The sequence below is a fragment of the Carcharodon carcharias genome, chromosome 20 (assembly GCF_017639515.1).
Source record: "Carcharodon carcharias isolate sCarCar2 chromosome 20, sCarCar2.pri, whole genome shotgun sequence".
NCBI lineage: Eukaryota > Metazoa > Chordata > Chondrichthyes > Lamniformes > Lamnidae > Carcharodon > Carcharodon carcharias.
The window spans coordinates 60,455,411-60,480,328 of record NC_054486.1 but is presented as its reverse complement, the minus strand read 5'-3'; the positions used below and the strand labels follow the sequence as shown (position 1 = coordinate 60,480,328).

The 24,918-nt window shown below is 46.4% G+C and overlaps 1 protein-coding gene across 2 annotated transcripts in view; it reads right to left on the bottom strand.

Moving 5' to 3' along the window:
- Window positions 1–24,918, bottom strand: part of slc35f4 (solute carrier family 35 member F4) — a 253,416-nt gene that overhangs the window by 12,741 nt on the left and 215,757 nt on the right. For both annotated transcript variants that reach the window (XM_041215000.1, XM_041215001.1), the window contains one exon: window positions 7,493–7,685. In XM_041215000.1, the coding sequence (XP_041070934.1) occupies window positions 7,493–7,685 (193 nt within the window). The remainder of the gene's footprint in view (window positions 1–7,492; window positions 7,686–24,918) is intronic.

Below are 24,918 nucleotides of genomic sequence, written 5' to 3'. Positions count from 1 at the left end.
TGTGCTGGCCCCGCCTGGGATGCTCCGTCCAGTGCCACAACTGGCCTCTCCCCAGTCATCACAGCCTCATCAGATGCCACGGTCACTGGCAGAGGTGTGGAGGAGCTGCTGCCATCATCCAGAGCGCCCTGAGACAAGCCCGCAGAGACGACCAACAGCTTATGTGCAAATGTGAGGTCATTCTGGACCTCCCTGCTTGCCATTAATGGATGGGAACCTAGCTGGGATACAGGGTGTCTCATCCATCTTCACACTGGCACCGACCACCTGAGGTCAGTGCCTGTGTGAGGGCTTGCAGGTCCGAGCAGAACCTCAGGAACCCCTGATTCTGTCCCTGGAGCTGCCTCTCCATGAGAGTCGCCACTCTCTCAATGGAGGAGGCAGTGCGCTCGGTAATGAGGGTCAATGCAGTGCTCACACTCCACATGGACTCCTCCACAACAGAGACCATGGCAGGCATACCCTCATGGATCTCCACCAGATCCTTCCACATATCCCGCTGGACATCCAGCATCTGCCACCTAATGGATGGCTCCAGAGGCTCATCATCTGCCTTCAACCCAGCGTCATCCTGGTCTCCAGCAGTCCTCCGACTGCTAGTGCCTTGGGCACAATTTGCTTCCGCCTGCACCTCAAGCAAGTGTGAAGTGCCCTGACCACTATGCTCCGGCATTTTAGCCGATGATCTGATGCCCATCGAGGTGCTGGTATCTGTGTTGGTGCTTGGTACAGAGAGGAGGTGTGATGCAGGTGTATCAAAAGTCCTCTGGCGTCAAGGGTGGCTCTTCGGGGTCTAGTGTTCGAGGACGAGCTGGCAATTCTAAGGGAAAACAATGACATGTCATTCATTTAAATCATTACTGTCACTGTGCATGCCAAGTACCCTGGTGAGACAATGGGGATCTACATCATGATGCCATCGTCTTTCAATGTTAAATGGGGACTCCAGGTTTGAGGTTCGCATTAATGATGAGACTACAGAAAAATGTTTGCACAATCTGACATTCTCACCTCTGTGTACTGCACTCTTAGCTTCATCAGAGACCCCTGCCTCTCCACGACCGGCTGACCGAGTTGGGTGGCGGCACTCCAGCTCCATGGCATCCAACTTGCACCTTGTCAGAATGAGGAGGTTTGGGAGCCCCCTGCCTGTCTTAGCTCTTTTGTTGTTGTTACGGCTTCTCTTCTCCTGAAATGACAGAGGAGCATTGATTTGTTCACTCTCTACCTGCAGCGCCATTGCAGCCTGGCCAACACCCCCCCGCCCCCGGGGCACCTTGCAAGGCACATCCGAGTCATGGCCCTCGACCTGCAAGGCACTCAGACCAAGCAGCCAAGGCTCATCCCCTTGGCCGCCTTCGGTGTCAGCGTCAGTGCCAGTTGGCACTCAGACTCTAACACCCCTGAGCTGCATGGGTGGGCGGCCAACCCTTAACACTTCTCCACACTGATCCATGCCAACTCGGTACTCATCCTCGCCGAGCGCAGCAATCATTGAACTTTCTGTGGCACTGCACCCGTTTGAGCCGCACAACGTGATGGCCACAGACCTCGGCTGCCACCTCTTCCCACGTATTTTTTGTCAGATACAGTGGCCTCCTCCTGCTGTCCCTGGCTGTCCCGCCTGACACCGCCCTCCTCCACAAGACCGCAAGGCACCCGCCCAAGAAACGGGGGGCCAAGTGCCCAATCGACTTGCCCTTCTGCCTGATATTTCCAGTCACTGGTGAGGCCATTGTTTGAGTGAATGGTTTCCTGAACAGACTCCAAAGATTCTCAACAAAAACAGAATTACCTGGAAAAACTCAGCAGGTCTGGCAGCATCGGCGGAGAAGAAAAGAGTTGACGTTTCGAGTCCTCATGACCCTTCGACAGAACTTGCGTTCGAGTCCAAGAAAGAGTTGAAATATAAGCTGGTTTAAGGTGTGTGTGTGGGGGGGCGGAGAGATAGAGAGACAAAGAGGTGGAGCGGGGGGGCGGGGGTGTGGTTGTAGGGACAAACAAGCAGTGATAGAAGCAGCTCATCAAAAGATGTCAACGACAATAGTACAATAGAACACATAGGTGTTAAAATTAAAGTTGGTGATATTATCTAAACGAATGTGCTAATTAAGAATGGATGGTAGGGCACTCAAGGTATAGCTCTAGTGGGGTTTTTTTTTTATTTATATAATGGAAATAGGTGGGAAAAGGAAAATCTTTATAATTTATTGGGAAAAAAAAAGGGAAGGGGGAAACAGAAAGGGGGTGGGGATGGGGGAGGGAGCTTACGACCTAAAGTTGTTGAATTCAATATTCAGTCCGGAAGGCTGTAAAGTCCCTAGTCGGAAGATGAGGTGTTGTTCCTCCAGTTTGCGTTGGGCTTCACTGGAACAATGCAGCAAGCCAAGGACAGACATGTGGGCAAGAGAGCAGGGTGGAGTGTTAAAATGGCAAGCGACAGGGAGGTTTGGGTCATTCTTGCGGACAGACCGCAGGTGTTCTGCAAAGCGGTCGCCCAGTTTACGTTTGGTCTCTCCAATGTAGAGGAGACCACATTGGGAGCAACGAATGCAGTAGACTAAGTTGGGGGAAATGCAAGTGAAATGCTGCTTCACTTGAAAGGAGTGTTTGGGTCCTTGGACGGTGAGGAACCTTCTGTCGAAGGGTCATGAGGACTCGAAACGTCAACTCTTTTCTTCTCCGCCGATGCTGCCAGACCTGCTGAGTTTTTCCAGGTAATTCTGTTTTTGTTTTGGATTTTCAGCATCCGCAGTTTTTTTGTTTTTATCTCTGTGTTTAATTGACTGCCACTGCTCTTCAAGAAATGCCTACCTCCTTGAAGAAGTTCTGTTCCTCTCTGCGACAAGATTTCCGTATCTCTCTGTTGTCTTGCTCACCTTCCTTGCTTTCCATTTCCCTCCTAGTGTTTGACAAGGTGTTTACTAAAACCCGCTTTCACAGCCATATCTCCTTTCTCAGTGACTGTCTCCGTCTCCGACTTACCCCACGTGGATTTCAACTGAAATTCCACCCCTCATGTTTCGAACCCACCCAGGATTACAGGTATCTCCGGGACATAAAACGTCTCTCGGACTGCTGTTCCCGTCACATTCTGAAATCCACACTCAGTGCCATGCGCCGCCATATGAACACACTCGACCTCTCCCTCCAGCAGCACCGCCGTACCCTTTTTCAAAGCTGCGCGTGCCCCAGTTTCATTTTATCCTTCGGCTCATCCGACGCCTCAACAAGAAACTTTTTCTCTTTCTCTCAAGTGCTAAGGAATGCAAGCTGCAACAACTCATTGACACCAACACCCATCTAGGACCCTCCACCCCTGCCTGTTCCTCCGTCCCCACCCTTTCTTCCAATCCCAACCCCAGCCGTGTATTCACTATACCCCCTGACCTTCCCCTCTCCGATGCTGAACGTTCAGTGCTCAGCAAAGGACTTAGTTTCATACCCTTACGCCCTCACCTCAATGAATTTCGGGCTCGGCATGATGCTGAACTCTTCTTCCGCCGTCTTCGTCTCCGGGCTCACTTCTTTGGGCAGGAGTCCTCTCCCAGTTCAACGGATCCTTTTACCCATCTCCAATATTCTCCCTCCACCTGGACCCCTCCCTCTGGATTCTTACCTTCTCTTGATCTTTTCATTGAGAACTGTCGGCGCGACATTAGTCGTCTCAATTTCTCTGCTCCTCTCACCCATTCTAACCTGTCTCTCTCTGAACTTACTGCACTCCATTCTCTCAGGTCCAACCCTGACATTGTCATCAAACCTGCTGACAAGGGTGGTGCTGTTGTTGTCTGGCGCACTGACCTCTACCTCGCGGAGGCTGAGCGTCAACTCGCAGACACTTCCTCCTACCTCTCCCTGGACCATGACCCCACCACTGAACATCAAGCCATTGTTTCCAGGACTGTCACTGACCTCATCTCCTCTGGGGATCTCCCTCCCACAGCTTCCAACCTGATAGTCTCCCAACCTCGGACGGCCCGCTTCTATCTCCTACCCAAAATCCACAAACAGAACTGCCCCGGTAGACCGATCGTCTCAGCTTGTTCCTGCCCCACAGAACTCATTTCTCGTTATCTTGACTCCCTTCTCTCTCCCCTTGTCCAGTCCCTTCCCACCTACATCCGTGATTCCTCTGACACCTTACGTCACATCAACGATTTCCAGTTCCCTGGCCCCAACCGCTTCCTCTTCACCATGGACGTCCAATCCCTCTACACCTCCATCCCCCACCAGGATGGTCTGAGGGCCGTTAGCTTCTTCCTCGAACAGAGGCCCGAACAATCCCCATCCACCACTACTCTCCTCCGTCTGGCTGAACTTGTTCTCACACTGAACAACTTCTCCTTCAACTCCTCTCACTTCCTCCAAATAAAAGGTGTGGCTATGGGTACCTGCATGGGCCCCAGCTATGCCTGTCTCTTTATGGGGTATGTGGAACATTCCTTGTTGCAGTCCTACTCCGGCCCCCTTCCACAACTCTTTCTCCGGTACATCGATGATTACTTCGGTGCCGCTTCATGCTCTCGTCAGGACTTGGAAAAATTTATTAATTTTGCTTCCAATCTCCACCCCTCCATCATTTTCACGTGGTCCATCTCTGACACTTCCCTTCCCTTCCTTGACCTCTCTGTCTCAATCTTTGGTGATAGACTGTCCACCAATATCCATTACAAACCCACCGACTCCCACAGCTATCTCGACTACAGCTCCTCACACCCCGCTTCCTGTAAGGACTCCATCCCATTCTCTCAGTTCCTTCGCCTCCGTCGCATCTGTTCCGATGATGCTACATTCAAAAACAGTTCCTCTGACATGTCCTCCTTCTTCCTTAACCGAGGTTTTCCACCCACGGTCGTTGACAGGGCCCTCAACCGTGTCCGGCCCATCTCCCGCGCATCCGCCCTCACGCCTTCTCCTCCCTCCCAGAAACATGATAGGGCCCCCCTTGTCCTCACTTATCACCCCACCAGCCTCCGCATTCAAAGGATCATCCTCCGCCATTTCCGCCAACTCCAGCATGATGCCACCACCAAACACATCTTCCCTTCACCCCCCTTATCGGCATTCCGTAGGGATCGCTCCCTCCGGGACACCCTGGTCCACTCCTCCATCACCCCCTACTCCTCAACCCCCTCCTATGGCACCACCCCATGCCCACGCAAAAGATGCAACACCTGCCCCTTCACTTCCTCTCTCCTCACCGTCCAAGGACCCAAACACTCCTTTCAAGTGAAGCAGCATTTCACTTGCATTTCCCCCAACTTAGTCTACTGCATTCGTTGCTCCCAATGTGGTCTCCTCTACATTGGAGAGACCAAACGTAAACTGGGCGACCGCTTTGCAGAACACCTGCGGTCTGTCCGCAAGAATGACCCAAACCTCCCTGTCGCTTGCCATTTCAACACTCCACCCTGCTCTCTTGCCCACATGTCTGTCCTTGGCTTGCTGCATTGTTCCAGTGAAGCCCAACGCAAACTGGAGGAACAACACCTCATCTTCCGACTAGGGACTTTACAGCCTTCCGGACTGAATATTGAATTCAACAACTTTAGGTCGTAAGCTCCCTCCCCCATCCCCACCCCCTTTCTGTTTCCCCCTTCCCTTTTTTTTTTCCCAATAAATTATAAAGATTTTCCTTTTCCCACCTATTTCCATTATATAAATAAAAAAAAAACCCCACTAGAGCTATACCTTGAGTGCCCTACCATCCATTCTTAATTAGCACATTCGTTTAGATAATATCACCAACTTTAATTTTAACACCTATGTGTTCTATTGTACTATTGTCGTTGACATCTTTTGATGAGCTGCTTCTATCACTGCTTGTTTGTCCCTACAACCACACCCCCGCCCCCCCCGCTCCACCTCTTTGTCTCTCTATCTCTCCCCCCCCCCACACACACACCTTAAACCAGCTTATATTTCAACTCTTTCTTGGACTCGAACGCAAGTTCTGTCGAAGGGTCATGAGGACTCGAAACGTCAACTCTTTTCTTCTCCGCCGATGCTGCCAGACCTGCTGAGTTTTTCCAGGTAATTCTGTTTTTGTTTTGGATTTTCAGCATCCGCAGTTTTTTTGTTTTTATCTCCAAAGATTCTCTCCTGGCAGCCTTCAGGGAGCTGCCTCTGCTGGTTTGAAAGTGACTGCCAGGTCACCATTGGACCCAGCACCCGACAGGCTCCCGCCCCTGCCCGGCCCTTCCCGTCCATTGAGAGGACACGTTTCACGCTGGATGGACCTTAAATGGCCATCCAGTGTGAAATCGCGTTTCCAACACAAGCACAGCCGGGAGCGGATTCCACATCCACTCTTGCCGACTGGGCACGCAGGCCAAGCATGAAATTCATGCCACAGTCTCACCAAGCACACCTGGTCAAAAAAAAAGAGTAGCATCTGGAGCTTCAGAATTTCTTGTGGAGATTTGAAGCAGCCAGAACCTGGCACTCCCTCCGCACCACTGCCCTTATTTCACTCATGTCTCTGGGGACTTTGGTGACATCCCCACAATGTCAATAACCCATTTGTCTTGCCCACTGCCCTCTCACCATCAAATTTAGTGGGGTCAGCTACAGCATTTGTGCGCCAGTACAACTCAATATTTAAGCCAGGAAGCACCTCATCACACCACCACCCACCCACCCTGCCACCACCCTAAGGGATTTTCAGGGCCCAGATCTTTTCTAGCCGCAGTATTTGTCTACAGCTGTGAATTGAGAAGCCACTATTCAAATAAAGGGATGAGCATCCTTTTGTGAAATAAAATTAAAAATTATAAAATGCTCATACGAGAAACTAAAGAACTTGCATTTGGATAGCATCTTTCCTGCCCTCAGGACATCTCAAGGTTCTTCATGCTTTTAAGTGTTATCACTGATAACAGGTCATTGACCTGAAACATTAACTCTGTTTCTTTCTCCACAGATGCTGCCCAACTTGCTGAGTATTTCCAGCATTTACAAAATAATTATTTTATATTAGAAAATTAGCACATGACTGGATATTTAATAGAGGGAGTTTAGGAACAATTTTGTATATTTTAACTTTTTTGTCTAGCATGTGTATACCAAGAAAAGAGACAAAATAAATATTAGCATGAGCTTTATGATTAATAAAGTGATGCTAAGAACGGTCTCTCAGGGCCCTTAAAGTTCTTCAGCTGAAAGAACTAGTTACATTAGCATTAATACTCATAATGCAGTGTATTTAGAATGTTGTTTCTGGAAGCAAACTATACTGTAACAATCGTTTTCACTTTGTGCAAATGTGCTCAATGATAATTAGAGTTCTCTGAAATTACACTGAATTGTGCAATAAGAGTCACAAAATCTTATTCATCAAAAATACTGTAAATGTGCAATTAAAATGTAAAGAAAACCATGAAGCAAATTATAAATCAGATTATATAGAATTCGTTTTGTTATTTTCAGGATAGGAGTAAGAAATTAATAGGTTTCTAAAGTATATTGAAGAAGCATCCAAATCACATACCTAACCAAAGACCAGCAACACCACAGAGGTAACCCCAAGGCAAAGCAGAAAATGAGGACCAGTATTCCACTTTCGTAAAATACAGTATAACTGGTGCAGATGATATGAAAATTAAATTGAAGAAACCCAGTGTAGAAATGAAATAGGCAGCTTCTCCAAAATTTGCACTTCCAAGAAACATTTTAAATAGAACCTGAAAGATAAAAGAAAATCAAATTGAGGACACCAGAGATTCCTGAATAGGATTTATTTAATGGTAAAAGCAAATTGCAATGAAACCATTTAATCAACCATGGTCTTAACTAAATTATCTAATATCTGTATCCATCATGTACTTTACAAATTATGGAGAGGGGACAATGTATACCATCAATAACATTTCATTGCAGTTGGCATGGGTTAAAAAAAACTTTGATTGTCAAAGGGTGGCCCAAAGAGTATGAAATTTAACTGCTGGAGAAGCGTTACCAGGCCCATGCTCCAGTTGATCCTTCTAAGAGAAGGAGGCCAACAAGGGTGCAGGAATAGTGTACCTTTGTCAAAAATAAATAAATTCTGGTCTTATAATGGAGTTGCACATTCTGTGCATACATTGATTGTTGCTATTAGAAACTTGTCGGCCATTCCCTATGTGAGGCACACAAGTGTGATGTTTGTTACTATCTTATAGTCTTCCATAGTTTTCTACACTATGGAAGACTATAAGATAGTACATTTCCACACTAGCCACCCTGACCTTGCCTCTTGACTTATATAAGACCATAAATTGTATGGAAAAGGTCAATCTGGAAAATTAGTGTAAATTACTATGTAAAGGCAGGGCAAGAATCAAAGGTATTACTAGTAAAAAGGTAAATTTATGGCTGATCTAAGTGTGTATTCATACAAACAGCAATCAATACATCAAATGGAGTAAGGGTCAATGGAAGGCTGCAGTTGGGAGATTTTTGGATCACTAACATAGGTCTAATCGCCTTCCTCTCTGTAATTATTTTGTGATCTAGTCCTCGAGTCATGTTTTAATTTGAAGCAATAAATTTATCTTTTCTGTGTTGATTATATCTTGCATAGTTCAACACATTCACCATAAAATTATGTCCTTTCAAGGCTAAAAAATCCATAGTTTTTCTAGTCCTTCATGATAATTTATTCCTGTGATGGCAACAATCAATCTCATAGCAACATATGTATTATAATAATTTAGCCTATTTTTCATTTTTTTAATTGCCAAGCTTTATGCAGTCATGAGTTGTGCACTTAATTCTACTCACCATCAGCAATTCAGCCGTGCCCAGAGGTAAATATTTTTATTTATTAAGAAACAAGGATAAAAGGTTAAGGCTCACTTGACAGGACAGCTGTAAAATTGTTGGTGCTGATTAAGATCAAAGGAGAAACAGAATAAAAGTTACATTAGGATACAGTGAAATTATACATTTCTGTAAGGAATAGTCCCTGTTGCATTTTTGGTAGATATTTTGATGCTAGAGTCAATTAAGTGAATATTAACTTTGAGTGTCTGCATCTTCTTTGACCTGCCAGCTGACAACCAACATGTCCAAACCCAAAACCAGATGGGAGTCATCAGAATTGCTGAGTCAAGGTCCACTTTTTTGGCACATACCAGTTCAAATTGCATGAAAAACTGATGTTATAAAGCAACATAGGGCAGAACTTTTCACTTGGTGGGCGGGTGCATGCCCGATCCGCTCAAGTGTGAAATAACGCACGTTGACTTTGGCTGAGCATGCTGACGTCAACGCGCACTCTCAATATTTCACTAGGCAGACACGCGAGGGAGACAAAGGCACGCCCGCCATTAATTAAGAGGCCAGTTAACGTCCTTGACACACCAATTGTCTACGAGTTTATGTAGCCCATACGAATTATCAGCCATCATATGGGCAAAATGGGCAGGCCACAATTTGCAAAAGCATGGGTGGGAGAAGAAGGGTCAGTAGCATTGTCAGTGTGAGTTGTGAGGAGTTTTGGAGATCGTCTGCTGTTTTTGCTTTTGTGATCTGGACAGCTTCATCTCGCTTCAGAGCACTTCTAGGCTTCATTTTAGGGCTCGATGTTGTCTTCCAGGCCCCCGGAGGATTCAGACCATGTGGATCCTTCCAGGTAATGGACAGCCTTCCATAACCCTGGTAATGGGAATTGTAGTCTTTGCTCTGAGGAGGAAGAGATGGGTGGAAGAGAGAGGAGGCCAGATGTCCCAATGCAGCTTTCAGGGGAGCGACCGGTGGGGGGAAGAGGCGCAGGCACAAGGGGGGGCAGGGCCACCTGGCAGTCCAAGGCGGAAGGGGCCACAGAAGACGGCACTATTCCGCTGCCAGGGTTTAGAGGCGACGATGCAGCTACGGCAATATGTCAACGTGCAATGCTGAAGGAGGCTCCGTCTCTCAAGGGAGACAGTGACCTCCATTTGTCAGAAGATCAGGCCTGAGATCAGTTCCGACTGTGTGGGTGGAAACCCCATGCCAGTGGCTCTGAGGGTCACAGTGGCCCTCAACTTCTATGCCTCTGGCTCTTTCCAGGGTCAGTGGGTGATCTTTGTGGAGTCTCCTAATTAGCTGTCCACAGTTGCGTCAAACTAGTGACAGATGTTCCGTTCAGGCGTGTATTGACTTTCATTTATTACCGTATGGATGAGGCCAGCCAGGTGGAGCGAGCCAAAGGCTTTGCAGCGATTGATAAGGTTCCCTTGCATCCAGGGTGCCATCGGCTGCACACATGTGGCCATCAAGGCGCCAGCGGGTGAGCCGTGTGCCTTTGTCAACAGGAAGGGCTTCCACTCCATGAACATGCAGATAGTGTGTGACCATAAGATGCAGATTCAGCAAGCCTGTGCAAGGCACCCAGGCTGCTCCCATGATGCTTACATCCTGAGGTACTCCCAGGTGCCGAGGCTCTTCAGTGCTCCAGCCCAACTGGATGGATGGCTGCTGGGTGACAAGGGCTATTCCCTGAAAAGGTGGCTCATGACGCCTCTCCGCCACTCAAGAACAGAGGCCGAGCAGCGGTACAATAGGAGCCAAGCCTCCATAAGGACAGTGGTAGAGAGAACCATCAGTCTTCTCAAGATGCACTCCTGATGCCTGGACCGTTTAGGGGGCACACTGCAATGCTCCCACAGAACGTGTGTCACTGATAGTGGTTGCATGCTGCACTCTCTGCAATCTGGCACTGGAAAGGTGGGATGCAGTGGAGGAAGAGGATGTTGAAGCTGCTGTGCAGGTCTCAGATGATGAGTCCAGTAGTGAGTCTGAGAAGGAGCTCGGTGAGGAGAACGCTGAGAGCATGGACGCTGACCTGGGTAACCTCCAGGGAGGCAGGGACACCCAGGAAGCTTTGATCCAACGGTCCTTCAGCTAGCCTACCAAATAAGAACCACCACCACATGCCAGGGCTGCAGGCTCCATTCTCAATCCTTGATAGGGCCATTTCCTTGGCCAACAACATACATTCTGTGCCTGTGCAATAAAGTTTCAGGAAACACACGTACATCATTACATAAAGGCTTACCCTGCACCTACAGAACAAATGAAGCATGCTGAGGCCAATAGCACAAAATAAAATCTCATTTAATAGTGCATGTGAAACATAGCTGAAATGACCATTAGCTGATGTTAACACATCTTTAAAAAAGTTAAAGTAAGATGGAGAAACAAAATATCACCCCTGATAAGGCCGTCTTGTGCACCCCCCTTGCTGGCACTGGCGTTGGAGACAGCCTGCTGACTCTGCTGTCTTGTTGACCTTGATGACCTTGGTATCATCCCCTGGCCTGTGGAGCCTGTGAAGGCTGGGGAGGGAGCAGCCAGTGCCACAGCTGGCATCTCCCCAGCCGCCACAGCCTCATCAGATGCCATGGTCACTGGCAGAGGAGCAGAAGAGCTGCTGGCATCATCCAGGCCACCCTGAGAGGAGCCCGAAGAGACAACAGGCAGCTCATGCGCCAACATGAGGTCATTTTGGACCTCCTTGCTCACCATTGAATGACAGACACCTAGCTGGGATGCTGGATGCCCAATCCATCTCCCACACAGGCACTGACCAGCTGAGGTCATTGCCAGTGTGAGGACTTGCAGGTCTGAGTACAACCCCAGGAAACCCTGATTGTGTCCCTGGAGCAGCCTTTCCATGAGAGTCACCACTCTCTCCATGGAGGGGCCATTGCGCTCAGCCATGAGGGTCAATGCAGTAGTCATGCTCCACAGGGACTCCTCCCAAGTGGACACCATGATGCACATTCGCTCATGTATCTCTGCCAGATCCTCCCGCACACCCTGCTGGACATCCAGCATCTGCCATCTAATGGACAACTCCAGAAGCCCATCATCAGCCATTGACTGACCATTTTCCTAGTCTCCAGCAGTCCTCCTGGGGCAGTCTCTGCCTCCGCCTGCACCTCAATGTGCACCGAGATGCTAGACAGCGATCTTATGCCTACCAAGGTGCTGGTATCTGCTCTGGGGCCTGCTTGACAGAGAGGGTGTGAAGCAGGTGCATGCTGAGCACAGTGGCCCTCCAGGGTCAGGGGTGGCCCTTCAGGGTCCTCATGGTGATTGCCTGCTGGTCAGCCTAAAAGAGAGAAGAAGGACATGTCATTAGTGTAAGTCAAGACACTGTCATGCCATGTATCCTGATGAAACAGATATCTGCATCATGGAGCCCTCGTCTTTCAATTATCAGTGGGGACTCCAGTTTTGAGGCTCACATCAATATAGAGACTACACTAGAATGGTTGCAATAACCAACATTCTCGACTCAGTGCACTGCGCTCTTATCTTCATCTGGCACCCCAACCGGTTGACCGAGGTGCATGCCGCCTCTCAAGCTCCAGTGCCTCCTGCTCATAGGGCATGAGGGTGTGGAAGTGTGGGGGTCACCCGCCAGTCCCTGACCTCTCAATATTGTTATGGGATGCCTTCTTTTGAAAGGATAGAGGACCATTGATTAGTCCATTCTGTATCTGCAGCACCATTGCAGTCTGGCCGACCCCAAATGAGGATCACTTGGCAGGGCTCAGCCAATTCATGGTCCCTGAGCTGCAAGACAGACAAAGCAGCCAGGGCTCAGCCCCTTGGCCAGCTCTGGTGTCATTGACAGTTGCTACTTGAACGCTAGTACCCCTGAAGTCCACGGGGGGATGGCCAGCCCTTAGCTGTTCTCCACATTGATCCATGCCAACATGGTACTCACCCTTCCCGATCACAGTAGATCATTGAAGCGCTTCCGCCACTGCACCCATGTGCACCTCACCTGTTGTGACTGCTCACCCTGGATGCCACCTCCTCCCAGGCCTGTTTGGTGAGGTGCGGGGGCCTCCTCCTCCCGTCTCTGGGGCCAAGGGTACCCCACCTGGCTGCCACCTCCTCCAGGAGGGTAGTGAGGCACTCATCCGAGAAATGCGGGGCAGACTGCCCTGCCGACCTGCCGTGTCCAACTGCACTTAATTGGCCCGCCAACATGAAATCATGGTCCATTCCCAATCGCAGGCGGCAGTCGCCTTCCTGGCCGCCAGCCCACTAAGGGCAAAATTCTGCCCATAGTCTTAAAGTTACGATGTCAGGGTAAATCTCACTTAGCCAAGTTTGGGGGTTTTCCAGTCCTGTGTTATACTCAGCCATGTTACTGAACCAACAGTGAATGTACTACAGGGGAATGTTCTACATATTGTAATTGTAATAATAAGGTTTAAAAAATTATGATATTTTAGGGATTTTTGGCAGAATTTTACAGCTCTGTCGCAGCTAGGGCAGAGCCCTAGAGTGCGGTAAGCCCCTCAAAAGTCCATTGACTTCAGTGGGACTGTAAAATCCCACCAGTGTAAAATTCCACCTTATGTCTTTAATTTAGGCTAAAATGAAAGGGGTAATGTGACCTGTTCTGAAGTCTGCCTGACAGCAAGCCTGGGTGGTTTGACTGATAGAGATTAATGGGGCCCAGATTGTTTTGCTGGGAAAAGGCGCAAGACATTTACTCTTGGAAAAAACAGCAGCATCCTATGTGCTATCAAAGGACAGACTGAGAGACTCCAAAATCCCAAAATTGTGTTGAGAATGTTGGGTTGCAAATTGTTGTGCGTTGAACTGTCCATCTACTTCTCAGATAAGAGAGATTTGAGATCTCAGGAATATCTACCTGGATACAAGGCTGATATGATTCATGTTGCCACAGTGATGGGCTTTGAGATGGGAAGGGTACATAGGAAACCACAGTGATATCAGGTAACAGGCTCTCCTAAAATCTCATTGAATACCACAGACAGGTTAGTCTGTCAGGATCTGGAAGAGGAATAGCAGCTATAGGCAACACATCACTATGGTTCACCACACAGGAATATGGGTGGGAGCTCATTTGGAAACACCAAATGATTGGGGAGTTAAAAGAGGCTGGAATATTTTCCTATCTTTAGCTAGAGGGAGAAGTCTCTAGGAAAACTTGGTCCATGAATAGCAGTACTGGAGTTAAAAGTTTCCAGACTAGGAAAGAAAAAGATCAGAAATAAATCCTCTGGAGCTAACAATCATTTTGGACTGATTCTGGAAAAATTTAATATCTACTTAAAGGACAGCGTAAAGTATACCTGCGAAATGTGTTTCTTCAGTTGGACTAAAAGTAAAAAGGAAAAGGTTCTGTTCTATGGTTTAAAGAATAAGTTGCCTACAAAAATAGTGTTTAGCCCACAGTGCTTTTAGTCTGGTGTTACAGTAAAAGGCTTAAAATGTGAAGTTTTGTTGTGCTATCCTTTCAGCTATTAACTGGAAATTCAAATTTCTTTTTTTGAGAAAAGTTATCAGTCACTGATAAAGCCTGGAGGTTGAATGTGCACTCCTGCCTTCCTCCTCCTTCTAGCCCTCCCTTCCTCCTCAGAGGAGCTGCCTTCAGTGGACAGATCAGATCCCATACCCAGGCTAAGGGAAGGCTTCCGAAGAGCTACAGGCCCGGAAAAGATTCCTCACTGCAGAGTGCTAACCTGAAGGTTAAGAGTCCAGAAAAAGCAGTTGGAATGCGTTCGGAAGTACTACAGATCACGCAGGCAAGTTTAAAAAACTTTCTCCAATAAATACTTCACAGAGCAAATTCATGGCCCCACTGAGCCCTCTTATCCCGCCCGTATTTGAGGTTAATAGAAATGTCTCCTACCCGCCTACCCATTGCGCCCATGCGCCAACCTGAAGATTGCACCAGTGCTGAAAAATCAGCGTCGATTGAAGACTAAAGGGCCTTAAATGGCCGAATAATTAATGGCAGGCGCACATTGGGCTTCATCACGTGCCTGCCCAGTGAAATATTGCAATGGCGCGCAGTGACATCAGGACACTCACCTGACGTCACCATGCATCATTTTATGCACAGGTGTGCGGGGCCCAACCTCTGGCACATCAAACCGAAAATTCTGCCCTAGGCGCATCTTAGGCCAGTTTCGTTTGAACTGGATATCCAGGTTCAGATCATTAATGTTGGCCTGATATTCCCTAGGTCCAGGCAAACTGGTTGGAAAGAACTGTGTTCAGAATCTAGGGTGGAAATCCAGCTGCTATTGCAGGGTCTCTGATTAAAAGGCTGAATTTTTCCAGGTGAGTTACAGTCCAGATATCAACCTCAATTCTGGTTTGTCAACTCAGAAGTGACTGTGGCAGCATGTCAGGCACAATCTTTCTGGAAGAGGCCAATTAAGAAGCTGTCTCTAGGAGCTGCAGCCATTTCAGGACAGAGGCAAGGTTCTAGCATTGGAAGGACCATTCACAGAATCTTAATAGTACAACAGGAGGCCATTCAGCCCATCAAGTCTGCACCGGCTCTCCAAATAAGCATTATGATCTGATGCCATTGCCCTGTTTTTCCCTGTACCCTGCACATTATTTCTATTCAAATAATCATCTAATGCCCTCTTGAATATCTCGATTGAACCTGCCTCCACCACATTCCCAGACTCGAACCACTTGATGTGTGAGAAGGTTTTTTTACATTTGCTTCTTTTGCAAATCACTTTAAATCTGTGCCCTCTCGTTCTTGATCCTTTTACGAGCAAGAACACCTTCTCCCTATCTACTCTGATCAGCCCCCTCATGATTTTGAACATCTCAATCAAATCTCCTCTTAGTCTTCTTCTCTCCAAGGAGAACAGTCCCAATCTCTCCAATCTATCCCCCTGGCTCAAGTTTCTCATACCCGGAACCATTCTTGTAAACCTCTTCTGCACTCTCACCAATGCGCTCACATCCTTCATATAATGTTGTGTCCAGAACTATACGCAATACTCCAGCTGAGGTCTAATCAGTGTCTTTTATAAATTCAGCATAACCTCCTTGCTCTTGTACTCTATGCCCCTATTAGTAAAGCCCAGGATACTATATGCTTTATTAACTGCTCTCTCAACCTGTCCTGCCACCTTCAATGATTTATGAACATATACACCCAGGTCTTTCTGCTGCTGCGCCCCCTTCAAAATTTCACCCCTTATTTTGTATTGTCTGTCCATGTTCTACCAAAATGCATCACCTCACACTTCTCCACATTGAACTTCATCTGCCTACTCCACCAACTTGTCTATGTCCTTTTGAAGTTCTACACTGTCTTCCTCACAGTTTACAACATTCCCAAGTTTCCTGTCATCTGCAAACTTTGAAATTGACCCCTGCACACCAAGATCTAGATCATTAATAAATATCAGGAAAAGCAAGGTTACCAATACTGACCCCTGGGGAACCCTACTATAAACCTTCCTCTAGCCTGAAAAATACCCATTGTTCATTACTCTGCTTTCTATTTTTTAGTCAATTTTGTATCCATGTTGCTACTGTCCCTTTTATTTCATGAGCAATAACTTTTCTCACAAGTCTGTTGTGTGGCACTGTATCAAATGCCTTTTGAAAGTCCATGTACACCACATCACCAGTATTACCTTCGTCGACCTCTTCTATTACGTTTTTAAAAAACTCCAGCAAGTTAGTTAGACACGATTTCCCCTTTAGAAATCCATGTTGGCTCTTCCTTATCAACCCATATTTTTCCATGTGACTACTAATTCTATCCCGAATAATTGTTTCTAGAATCTTGCCCACCACTGAAGTTAAACTGAATGGTCAGTAATAGCTAGGCTTATCCTTACAACCTTTTTTGAATAAAGGCGTAATGTTTGCAATTCTCCAGTCCTCTGGCACCTCCCTCGAGCCTAGGGAACACTGAAGAATTATGGTCTGTGCCCCTGCAATTTCTACTCTCATTTCCTTCAATATCCTTGGATGCATCTCATCCAGTCCTTGTCAACTTGAAGTACTAACAGTCTATTCAACATTTCCTCATCAATTTTCAACCCTTCTAGTACAGAGTTTCCTTGTCTGTCACCATGGCCTAGTAGCGTCTACCTCCTTAGTAAAGACGGATGCAAAGTATTCATTTAATAACTCAGCCATGGCCCCTTCTTCCATGTGTAAATTCCCTTCTAGATCCCTAATTGGCCCTACTCCTCCTTTTACCACCCTTTTCCAATTTATATGCCTCTGGAAGACTTTGGGACTCCCCTTCATGTTGGATGCCAGTCTTTTCTCATAATCCCTCTTTGTTTCTTTAATATGTTTTTTCACCTCTCCTCTGAACCTTCTGCATTCCTCTTGGTTCTCAATTGTATTTTCTATCTGACACCTGTCATAAGCACACTTTTTCTTTTTTATCTTAATTTTTATCTCCTTTTTCATCCAGGGAGCTCTAGATTTGTTTGCCCTACCTTTCCCTTTCAATGGAATATACCTTGACTGTACCCGAAACAATTCTGTTTTGAAGGTAGCCCATTGTTCAGCTAGTTTTTCCCAAAAATCTTTCATTCCAGTCTATCTGGCCTAGCTCTGTTCAAGCCCATCGACTCCCATCCAGTTAATTACTCTTACTCTAGATTGCCTATCATGCTTTTCTATCATCATTCTAAAATGTACAATAAAATGTTCACTGTCTCCTAAATGTTCCCCCGCTGACACTTGACCTACTTGGCCCACCTCATTTCCAAGAACCAGGTTCAATAGTGTGTCTTTTGTTGGATCGGGCACATAGAAAGTTTTCCTGAACATAATCTAGGACCTTTTGCCCCTCTCCACCCTTTACACTACCACTGTTCCAGTCTATATTGGGGTAATTAAAGTCCCCCATTGTAACTACACTATAATGCTTGCATCTTTCTGTAATTTCCCTGCAGACTTGTTCTTTTATGTCCTTCTCACTAGTTGGTGGTCTATAGACTACACTGAGCAATGTAATTGCACCCTTTTTGTTCCTTAGCCAAATTGATTCTGTCCTTGAACCCTGTGGGACATCCTCTTTCTCCAGCACTACAATGCTCTCCTTAACCAATACCGCCAGCCCTCTTCCTTTCCTTCCTTTTCTATCTTTTCTGAACACTTTGTACCAGGGAATAATTAGGGAACTCAGTCCCAGCTTTGTTCAGGTGCAACCCGTCCAGCTTGTACAGGTGCCATCTCCCCCAGAGCCAGTCCCAGTGTCCCAGGAATCTAAAGCCCTCTCTTCCGCACCATCTTTCCAGCCACACATTTATATGCCTTATCCTCCTTTTTCTGTACTCACTGGCACATGGTACTGGGAGTAGTATGGAGATTACTACTATTGAGGTACTGCTTGCTAATTTTCTACCTAGCTCCCTAAATTCTGATTGCAGGACCACATCCCCCTTCCTATCTAAGTCATTAGTACTGATGTGGACCACGACCTCTGGCTGTTCACCCTCCCCCAGAAGAATGTCGTGCAGTCGCTCTGTGACATCCTTGACCCTTAAGCTGCAGTGTGACCACCTCTCTGAATGTGCTATCCACATAGATCTCAGCCTCACTGATGCTCCACAGTGACTCCAGCCGCCGCTCAAGCTCTGCAACCCTGAGTTCAAGTTTCTACAGCTGGCAGCACTTCCTACACATGTGGTCATCTAGGACACCAGTAGCATCCATGACTTCGCACCTATTACAGGGCATGCATTCTACTCGACTGAGCTGCCCTGCCATGTCTTAACTCCACTCCCTTACGTTAATTTTATTCTACTTTGGATTATTTACATTACTTTACCATATTGGCCCTAAACTTCCCTTATTCCTGGCACTTCTCAGTTAAATCCAAGTAGAGCAACTTGTTTAAAAATATTACACTTTTCTAATTTACTCACCAGGTCCTACTTGCCAAGGCCACTGCTATTCTTTCTGAGGAAAAGTAGAAAAGGAAAGGAGCACCTCCTCCCTCCTCACCGAACGCCCTCAGTCACTTCTGCTCTCGAACTCTCGTTGCTTCCCGTGCTTTTTATAGCTCCTCTGCTGTCCTCTAGATGCTGCCCACTGCCTGTTCCAGGGTCCTCCTCTCATGGTCTCCTCTCAGCATGGCTCATGAATAGGGCCACCGGCCACCTTCGCGGTGTGGGTACCGCTGAGGGCCCAGCAGCAGGAGCATCAGCAGCACCATGGAGACACCTTCATTTGGAGGTCAGCGGCCATTGCATTAAGAGTTACATTAGTGGAGACATTTGTCTTCATATAGTGACTGTAATGACACACATTCTGCTTGGGAAGATCTGGGCACTGTGATTTAATGCCAGCAATTTAATAAAAGACCTCAAATGGTTCGTGGCTCCTGCTGTGAAGCCAGCCTCCCTCCATTGCTGGGCTCCTGACACACCAAGGCACCTGTGCGCCAACAAAAAATTACAATCCATTTCCACATGCGAACATACAAATTAGAAGCTGGAGTAGGCCATTCAGCTTCTCAAGCCTGCTCCGCCATTTGATAAGATCATGGCTGGTTTGACTGTAGCTTCAACTCTACTTTCCTGGCTACCCCATTTAACTTTTGACTCTCTTGTTAATCCAAAACCTAACTAACTCAGCCTTGAAAATATTCAGTGACCCTGCCTCCACTGCTCTTTGGGGAAGTGAATTCCACAGACTAATGGCTATCAGAGAAAGAGATCCTCCTCATCGCCATCTAAAATGGGAGAGCCCTTATTTTTAAGCAGTGTCCCTTAGTTCTAGTCTCTCCTATAAGGGGAAACATTGTCTCAGCTTCCACCAAGTCAAGTCCCCTCAGGATCTTTTATGTTTCAATAAGATCACTTCTCATTCTTCAATGGATACAGACCCAATCTTTCCTCATAAGATAACCCCTTCATCACAGGAATCTGTCAAGTGAACCTTTTCTGAACTTCTTCTAATGCAATTATATCCTTTCTTAAGTAAGGAGATCAAAACTGTACACAGCGCTCCAGAAGTGGTCTCACCAACTCCCTGTACTACTGTAACAAAACTTCCCAATTTTTACACACAATTCTCAGTGCAATAAACATTAACATTCCATTTGCCTTCCAAATCACTGGCTGACTGCATACCAGCTTTTCCTGATTCATGCACCAGGACACCCAGATTTCTCAGTTCTGCAATCCCTCTCCATTTAAATAATATCCTGCCTTTCTATTCTTCCTGCCAAAGTGGACCAAATTCAAATTTTCCCACATTATACTCCATCTACCAAATTTTTGCCCACTCAATTAACCTATCCATGCCCCTTTGAGGACACATCATGTCCTCTTCACAACCTACTCTCCTACCTTTCTTTATGTCATCAGCAAATTTAGCAACCATACATTTGGTCCCTTTATCCCAGTTATTAATATAGATTGTAAATAGTTGCGCCCCCAGAACTGATCACTGTTGCACTTCACCAGTTACAGCTTGCCAAGCCGAAAATGACACACAAATCCCTACTCTGCTTGCTGTTAGCTAACCAATCCTCTATACATGCTAATGTACCAGGCCCCCTATACCAAGAGTTCCACAATAGGGCTAATTGCCCTAAAAAGTGTCTAATTGGCTACCTGCCACTGTTCAACAGGTAGCTGTTGCTGCTGGGAGCCCATCTTCAGGAAAATCACAAAGAGGTGAGAACATGTGGCAGAGCCAGACTAACATGAACCAATCAAATTTTCCTCGTTTCCCTCTTCTGGCCTTCAAAACCACTTTTGCGCGGCTGGGAAATTCAGCCCTTTGATGTTGTCCCTCCAGATAGAAGAAAGCAATGACCTTTTGGTTGGTCTCCTCGAGGTACCCCAGCTCCACTTAAGATTCTTTTACTTGTCCGGTTGACTATGACCTACCACAGTAAACAGGTGGGCACACTACAGGAACTTGGCAGCTGGATCAGGTTCTAACAAAATGTTATTTTTTTTTCTCACCAAATGATTTTTTCCCCCCTCAATCCAAACAGATATAGTATCACACAGTAACTGTCCCAGAAGGAATTGATTAAATGCCATATGTGCTGTTACATTCCAGCAAGTACAATCTCTTGGGAGATTTATTAGCAGATTAAATTTGAAAGGGCTGCTGACACTGCTAAGAGCTAAATTAGGCAAACTGTGAAATTCCCCATCATACTGAAGCTTGAGTAATCAGTTTGAATTCAAGGTCCCTTGGTGCTCCTGGTGAACTATGACTTTTCAAAATAGAGAAGCTTAACCAATCAACAGGGAGCAATGCAGTGTGAATTTTATAGTCTTAAATGGGTATAGATTTGAATAGTAACATAAAATGGGCGATATCGTATCTGTAGCTATTGTAACCAGCTCAATATTCAGTTCCATTTGCTTCAATAGAATTTATTAGAATAACAATCTGGTGATGTGATACTGCCTGTTTTGTGTTAGCAATCCAAATTTTTACCCCATATATCCCCATCTCCTCTATTACTCTAAGCATTGATATATATTCTGCTCTTTTATTCTGGGTCTCTTTAGGATTTTAAAATCACAGAAGCAGTCAGCAGTAGCATGTAGCATGTTATAAGATCAAGAATCAGACTATACAAACAGGAAGCTAAATAAACAGGTTTCTCAGAAAGGTACTTGGTGACTGATGCCAATTTGACCTCATTATCTCTCTTTTCTGCTCATTAGTACAGTATTGCTATGGGAACAGCTTGGGTTGTCTGACCTGCAGCTATCAGTGTGATAGACCCTTGTGGCGATTCCAACCTGTTTTCCTCCACCAGGTGTAACAAAATTAAATAGCAGAAACACTGGGATAACGATCAATGGAAATCTATTTTGCAAATTAATAATAATTTGCACTGTTTTTGTAAAATAGGAGCCTGCTTCATGTTGACTGTTGAGGTCTGCAGCAGTAACTAGTATCAAGATAATTTGCCAGCTATGAAATTAGAAAACTAAGGTCTCAATTTCAGTTATATTCTGCTCAAACCTGTTAGTCCAGTATTTCTAAGGGCGAGATTTGATCATTTTCTTTTATGTTTTTACGTGGGGAAGGAAAAGTACTTCCATTTATATAGCACCGTCCACATCTTGAGGATGTCCCAAAGTGCTTCACAGCCAATGAAAGGAAATGTAACAATCGACAGTGACCCTCAAAATTATATCCAAGTTATTCTGACAGTGCATGGTGGAACATTGGAGAGTGGTAAATGTAATACCCTTTTTCAAACATGCAGATAGAGCTAAGCTGGATAATTACAGGGCAGTTAATTTAAAGTCTGTGGTCAGAAAATATTGGGATCTTTAATCAAGGTGAAATGACAAAATATCTAAATAAAAGGAATTGAACACAGCCAACATTAAATTCAGAAAAGAATGTCGTGTGCGACAAACCTCAAAGATGACAGATATGATGGATGGGGGAAATACAGTGGATGTGATGCACATTAACATTGACAAAATATTACAAAGGATACTGTTGCAGAGGATAAAGGGATACAGAATTAAGAGAAGTCTAGCAAGCTGAATTAAATATTAGGGAGAAGGGGGAGGACTTAAGGTCAGATCCTCAGAGCAATTGGACGTTGGTAGCCCAAAGCTCCATCTTAGGAACACTTCCGTTCACTGATTTGAATATAGGAACTAGAGGGAGCAGTGTCCATTGTTGCAGACAGTACTAAAAAAGACATGAATGAGCAGAACTTTATTTGAACTGGCCTGTTCATAACGGGGTTTGGTTGGGGGTTGCAGAGGGGAGTGCAGGGGCAGCAGGTTGGGATCCAATCGTGGAAGCAGTTGGCTGTTTAGCTCAGCCATAGCATTAACATCTCGCTTCTGGGTGCCCTAACCAATCACAGAAAGTGGGAGTGAGGATGACCCACTCCTGTCAACGAGAGGATCTCTATTTAGAGGGACCCTGGCGGGGATTGGGGGGGTTTGGAATGGCTGCATGGAACGTTGTTTTAGAAGGTTGCAGGGATAAATATGGAAGCACGCTGTGGGAAGGCTGCCCCCATTTTTAAAATTTTTTTCCTGGAGCTGATGATGGAGGTGGTGAGGACCTGAAGAAGCATGTTGTTTCCTACAGAAGGGAGGAAGAGGCTAGCCACACAGACTAAACAGGCATGGCTGGAAATCTCTGAGGAGGTCAGCAGCAGAAGGCGTGATCCCTGGAACATAGACAGTGCCACAAGAGGGGTAATGAACCCATAATGGCAGAAAAGGGAAGGGGCGGGCCATTTTCAGGTGCCAACCTTTACTGTCTGACTTCCTCATCATTCTCCCGCATATCACTATGCAGAACAAAACACCTTGAAACTTCATTCATTCCTCTCTCTTGAGACACTTCGTCACATCCCCATCTGGACACCCAACACTCACACTCATCCTGGTCTTAATGGCATATCACACTCATCCCTCACAGTCACTCTCCATAACTGTTTGTTATTCTATCATCTCCATACATTACACTTCTCACATTCAATACCCTGCTTTCTCTCATTACAGAAGAGAGGGCACAACTCCAGAGAGAGGCAGAGAACCAGAGGTGGGTGGTGGGGTGCTCTGCAGTTGCGGCTACACTAACTATTGCATAAGAGGAGATGTTTGATATCGGCAGGGTGGTACATTCAATGGGCGTAGAAGATGGTGTGATGGGGATCTCGCACAGACCTGGTGACAAAATTAATGTCACACTGCCAGTTGGCACATTACAGTCACTCCTATTGAATTATTGTCACCAGCAGCTGAAATGTCAATATCGGCACAACGTAGATTTAGAACTGTTTTTTCCACGTCAGTTTTCATTAATGTCTTTGGTCATCCACAGGTCCTTCAAGAGGAATACAAGAACTGCAGCAGGGGGAAACTGAAGAGTCCCCAGAGGAGGGCAAGCATCATCACATGAACCTTGTGCACCCTCCACCAAAGCAGAAAGAGACACTTCATGGGTACCCAGCAGAGATAGCTAGATTGTCACATAGTGAGGTGCACATCAGATGTGAGCTGGGGCAGGTGCTGGAGACAGGGATAGCAGTGGAGAGTCCCGCTGGAAGGTGCAGGATACTCCAAGCTCTTCCCAGCTGGATGCAGATCCTGCACATTGGGGGTCACCCACGAAGATGGCACTTCTCGAGCAGCAATGGGAAATCTGAGAGGTTCTGTCACCCTTTTCAGAGACACATCCTTGGAGAGAGGGTGCTATGATATCTCAGACATTTGATCTAATGACCATCTCCATGGAAAGAGTGGCCAGCTACATTAAGAACCTGACATAGCAGGCAACTGTGTGCATACTTGCCCTGATCTATGACCTGCACACAGTCTGCCACTTTACACAGAATAGAGAAAAACCTCAGCTTGACCATTCAGTGCCTCACTGAATTTCAACAAAGGCTCTCCAGTTCTTGGCTAAAAGGGTACAGCAGGCGAGCCATGAGAGAACAGATTGGGAAAGGGCACACAGAAATGGTGACTCTCTTCAAGGTTCTCCCACTTCCCATCACTTGCACCCACCTCCTGCCACCCCACCTCAGTCAGAGCCCCACATGCTGTCTCCTACCCTGAAGACCAAGGCTGAGGTTTTCCGGCCCCAGTGTGGCGGCCCAGCCAGAAGTCCATTGGCTTTGGTGGGACCGGACGATCCCGGCAGCGGACCTGGAAAATTCCACCCAAGTCTGCAAAGGTAAGTCTTTGTCAGGGACATGATAGGCCCCAAAACCCAGAGAACATCTGCCATGGGCATCTCACCTGTCAGAGCAGGGAAAAGGAGCTGCCTGCCTTGAGCTTGTTGAAGCCAAAGGGGATCAGGTAGGAGTAATAGGGAGTGGAGAGGGAATACTGCTTAGTTGCATAAGGGGATTCACTTTGCTGTTTATAACAAAGTCAATGTTGTTATGTATGTGAAATTGTAAATAAATCAAGCACTTTATTTGAACTCTCCATTATCCTGCCACCTCTTGTATTCAGATTTTCAAATGGGCATTAGCCTTCAGGAGAACAGTATGACCGGAGTGGAGGATGAGCAATTGTGTGAATGTGATGGAAGGATTTATGACTATGGGGGTGATTTGTTTTGGGGTGGGGCAAGAGGGTTTAGCATTGAAGTGCCATATGGTTTCATGTACCCAGTTTATCTGAAGCATGCCTGGTAAACTGGCCACAT